The sequence below is a fragment of the Nematolebias whitei genome, chromosome 7 (genome assembly GCF_014905685.2).
Source record: "Nematolebias whitei isolate Nwh7 chromosome 7, NemWhi1, whole genome shotgun sequence".
NCBI lineage: Eukaryota > Metazoa > Chordata > Actinopteri > Cyprinodontiformes > Rivulidae > Nematolebias > Nematolebias whitei.
The window spans coordinates 32,877,927-32,882,759 of NC_056504.1; the positions used below are offsets into that span (position 1 = coordinate 32,877,927).

The 4,833-nt window shown below is 42.1% G+C and overlaps 1 protein-coding gene across 1 annotated transcript in view; it reads right to left on the minus strand.

The window, feature by feature from the left end:
- Positions 1 to 2,467, minus strand: part of slc6a11b (solute carrier family 6 member 11b) — a 32,467-nt gene extending 30,000 nt beyond the window's left edge. The window contains exons 1-6 of the mRNA XM_037678778.1: positions 2,366 to 2,467; positions 2,195 to 2,259; positions 1,456 to 1,683; positions 952 to 1,086; positions 640 to 780; positions 429 to 510 (exon numbers count right to left, since the gene is read on the minus strand). Coding sequence (XP_037534706.1) covers positions 429 to 510; positions 640 to 780; positions 952 to 1,086; positions 1,456 to 1,666 — 569 coding nt within the window. The 5' untranslated portion in view covers positions 1,667 to 1,683; positions 2,195 to 2,259; positions 2,366 to 2,467. The remainder of the gene's footprint in view (positions 1 to 428; positions 511 to 639; positions 781 to 951; positions 1,087 to 1,455; positions 1,684 to 2,194; positions 2,260 to 2,365) is intronic.
- Positions 2,468 to 4,833: the final 2,366 nt, after the last annotated feature.

A 4,833-nucleotide genomic window follows, 5' to 3' on the forward strand; every position in this document is an offset into this window, starting at 1 on the left:
ATGGATGGATGGATGGATGGATGGATGGATGGATGGATGGATGGATGGATGGATGGATGGATGGATGGATGGATGGACGACAGAGCGAACACAGCTACTGGCAGTGGAACAGGAAGTGCGGTCAACATTACACACTAACAAGGCGTGATCTGCTGCCACACACACATGAGTCTTGCTGTGAGACAGCCGGCTAGCTAGAGCCTGCTGACACACAAATATGAAAAGAGCTGACTAATTATTGAAGGGGTTAGGTCAGGGAGGGGGCTGGAGGCATCGGTCTTCCAACAATATGGCACATTAAGTACGAGCATGACACTTCATGGCTGTGCATGTCACCGTTTCTAAAGACAAGCGATGATGCTAATGTTTTAAACAGAAAAAAAAAAAAAAACACTTTTGTGGATTATAAGAAATGAAAATGTACTCACTCCCAGAACTCAATGACCGGAGAAGTTGCGTTGGGGTTTGTGATGTTGGTGGCGTTTTCACCATAATAGTCAACACAGTTTTCTGTAAAAATGACGTTTTAATTTCTTTTTTCAATCAAAGCAAGCCAGAATATACCAAGCAGATTTGTTGTTTTCCTTTAGTTGGAAACGTGATTAATTGCTGCTATTATGTATTGTTTCTTCTTCTCACCTGTGTTCCAGTAATGCCCACAGCCGGCCCACGGCAGCTCGGTGGTGAAGCAGTTGAAGAGGTAGAAAATGGCCCAGGCTAAGATTACGATGTAGTACACGTTTAGATGAGCTTCAATCACCTGTGTTGCATAGCCAATACCTGCAAAGAAAAAGAGAGTTGCATCGAATTGGAGACATCCAGTTTTGGAAAAGTTGATACAAACTGCAGTGAACATGTGACGGCCTTCTGACCGTCACAGAAAAACAACTTTTTTTGTGGATAAATGTTAAAAGCCCAACTAAAGGAGTATAAAATGATCAATCTCCTCACCCTCGAACAACGGGCAGACTTTCCTCCAGCAGGTGATACCTCCCTCGCTTGTGAACTGACCCAAGGCCGTCTCCAGGAAAAACACGGGGATACCACAACACACAAAGAAGATGACATACGGGACAAAGAAAGCACCTTCATGCACACACATGCAAAAAATAAAACAAAATAAACTTGATTAATGCGCATACGTGAAACCAATCTAACAAAACAGCAGCCCAACTATTGTTTTTAAATCCTATTTTCTATAGATTTCCATTAATTCAACATAATGGGGAAATACTCATAAAGATGCTTCATTAACAATACATGTTGACCTTTTCATGAGGCAGCACCACACTGTGCAGCCTAATGAGGAACCCTGCCTCTTTTAATGACATCATCACAACTACATCACTTTAAAAGCTCGCTAAGATTACGAACATTATGCTTCTTAGGCTCGTCTTATCAGTTCCAAGACAGTTTTATTTATTTTCATGGTGGCAGGGCTCAAAGAATGCTTGCCTCCTCCGTTCTTGTAGCAGAGGTAGGGAAACCTCCAAACGTTGCCCAGCCCGATGATCTCTCCAGCCACAGACAAGATAAACTCGATCTTGTTGTTCCACATGCCCCTCTCGTTGTACTCATAGCTGTCCATGCTGGAGCTGGACCCTTCCGGGTCTTTGCCATCCTCTGGTTTACCGTTTATAACCGGCCCACTCTTCTCAGCTGTCATGACGCTTTGGCAGCCCGCTGAGAGAGGAGGTGAAAAAAAAGGACCAACAGTAACTTCAAGACTTTATTTATTTATTTTAAATCATGTATAATGGTGAACATCCTGAAAATGTGAGCTTGAGAGCTTATTTTCATGTGGTGTTCCTGGCAGGTTGATGGTAAACTCTTATTAAAAAGAGGCATGAATGAATAAAGCTTACAAATAAACAAAAATAATTAATTTGAACTTTCAAAGTTGGGTAAGAAACAGTTAGTTCAGAGTTATGTGAAAATACAAGCAAAGTGGAAGCAGTTTGGGTTACAACCTTTAAAAAATATATATTTTTATAAGAAAGACTGTCACAGAACATATAATGGCTCAATGAGTCATTGATTGCATTCTTTTCTTGACTCAGTAAACGTGACAAAACTAAACATGAAAACCTTTAACAATATGATGACATGTAGAAATAAACCAACTTTACAAGTTTCTGTTAAAGAATGTGAAACAGAAGAGGACATGCAAAGAGAAGACAAAGTCTCTACTCACCAGTCTCCTAAAGGACAGTTTGCAAACCTTTTGGCTCCTGGGACGATGCTCTCACAAACAATCGCCTGATCGGGAGGAGGCGAAGAGAGGAAAGAGGTCACACGAGAAGAAGAAGAAAAGAAAACAATCTGCACCCGTAGATGAATGAGGAGGGTTTTTGTTAAGTCTCACGTCTTTATAAAGGAGGATCCCAGACGTGGCAAAGAGCTCGCACAAGGCGATGGATAACCTGCGACTGCGCTCCCACTCAGCCTGCGCACTGCTCTCAGGCGCCTCCACTTGGAAACCAGCCGAGTGGAAACCAGTCCAGCTCTCACAGCAGAGGTACCGGGGTGCACAGAGAGCAAGGGGCTGCAGAGAGACAAGTTTACAGCAGCTGACCTAAAACAAGCAGGAAAAAAATGGATTTAATGTTCATTTAGGATTTCATACTATATAAAAATCTGACTGGTCAAATCTGACAGTGACTAAAGACAAACAGGACTTTTGTAGAGATTATGCTGCTTTTTACGATCAAGAATAGACTAGACCCATATTTGTCTTGCAGGTGGTGAAATATTCATTGTTGCAGCAGCTGAAACGAGAAAAACCTTTTTAAATAGCCACCTTAAAAATCCCAAACTTCACAAATAGAACACTTTAAGTAAAAGATGCACAAAATATTGTGTGTATAAAAACTGTACAAATGTGTAAAAATGTGCAGAATGGGAACGAATAATTTGATCGCTGTGACACATGAAGACATTGGATCAAACTCATTCAAAGTATTTAAATTTATTGTGACAATAAAATCACTTTTCTCACTAAAACACATCCATCAGTCCATCCATTTTCTTTGCCCGCCTCTCCTGGTTGCAGAGAGCTGGTGCAGTCACTGTGCGGGCGGCGGGTCCATCAAAGTCCATCAAAGGTCAACATAGAGACAAACAAGACAAGCAGCCGTCAAACCTCTCACCCACACCTACGGACAAATTAGTTATCATTTAATCTAACATGCATGTCTTTGCTCTGTGGGAGGAAACTAAAGTAATCAGAGAAAATCCACGTGTGCACGGGGAGATCATTCAAACTCCACCCAGAAAGACTCCAGACCAGGAAACGAACCTGCGACCTTTTGACAGCTCTAACCACTGCACACTGTGTTGCCCCAACAAAACATATTCAGTCATCAATTAGTTAAATTAACATTATATTATGGGCTACAGGGATATTATTAAAATCCATATGGCCAGTTGTAACATATCAACAACAAAGTAACAATTCAAAGTGATCCCAATACAAATGTTTAATCATGCTAATCCCATATAAGGATCAATATAGCACTCTGCTGCTGTGTTTACTTGCTCTACTCCAACTGTTTGTATTTGTAATTATTTCTATCTTAACATGTTTTTTGTCTTTCCTCCAATAGAAAGTACTCCTGGACCTGTCATTCTGTGTTTGTCTGTTTCTCCTTCCTGTTCTGTCAAACCTCAGCCGGTGGAAGCAGACGACCGCGCGTCCTGAGCCTGGTTCTGCTGGAGGTTTCTTCCTGTTAAAAGAGAGTTTTTCCTTTCCACTGTTGCCAGTGCGCTTGCTCGGGATGGGAGACTGCGATGAAGTGAAGAATCATCGTAATCCGCTGGCTTACTTAGATGGATAGCTTTTACTAATTGATATAATGTATGTGAATGTTTTTGTACAGTGCCCTGATATGACTTCTGTTGTGACATGGTGCTATATAAATAAACTGAAAATGAACTGAACCAATTTCAGGTTTAAGTAAAACACTAGTTAACTTTACTTTTTAAATCAGTGGAGAGGGTGTTTACAGATTCAGGGTATGATTCCTAGCTGTGCCATGCGTCCAAGTATTTTCTGGACAAGACGTTGAACACTGACCACTGTCTGTTTTAATGGTCAGCAGGTGAAAGGTGGGGTACATTCAGAAAAGATCACCTTATCCCTAACGCTCAGACATAAAGTCAATTTAGAAGTCCAAGTTAACCTAACACGTTTTTCAACTAAAAAAAACATGCAGATGCACAGGGAGAACATGTACAAAAAGGTTTGAATCAGAAACCTCATTCCTATAAGGTATATATATATATATATATATATATATATATATATATATATATATATGTTCCATCCATCCATTATTTTCCTCTTGTTCTGAAGTCAGGTCGCAGGGACAGCAGCTTGAGCAGTGAGGCCCAGCCATCTCTTTCCACAGTCACCTCTTCCAGCTCTTCTGGGAGGACTCCAAGGTGTTCCCAGACCAACCCAGAGACGCAGTCCCTCCAGCGTGTCCTGGGTCTTCCCTGAGGTCTTCTCACAGTCGGACATGCCCGAAGCACCTCCATAGGGAGGCACCCAGGGAGCATCCTTACCAGATGCCCAAACCACCTCAAATGGCTCCTCTCGATGTGGAGGAGCAGCGGTTCTGTGGGATTCCTGGGTTTTACCTGTCACTCACTCCTCCTTTCACAGCTATTTACCTGTACCACCTCCACCTGCTGCTGCTCTGAGGAGGGCAGCCTGATGGTGTATTTAAGCTCCTGCCAGACGCCTCTTCAGTGCTGGGACATCAACTGCCAAATGGTATCTTGTGTACAGCCAACTAAACTTTTGTTACAGCTGGTCCTCACCACCTGTGA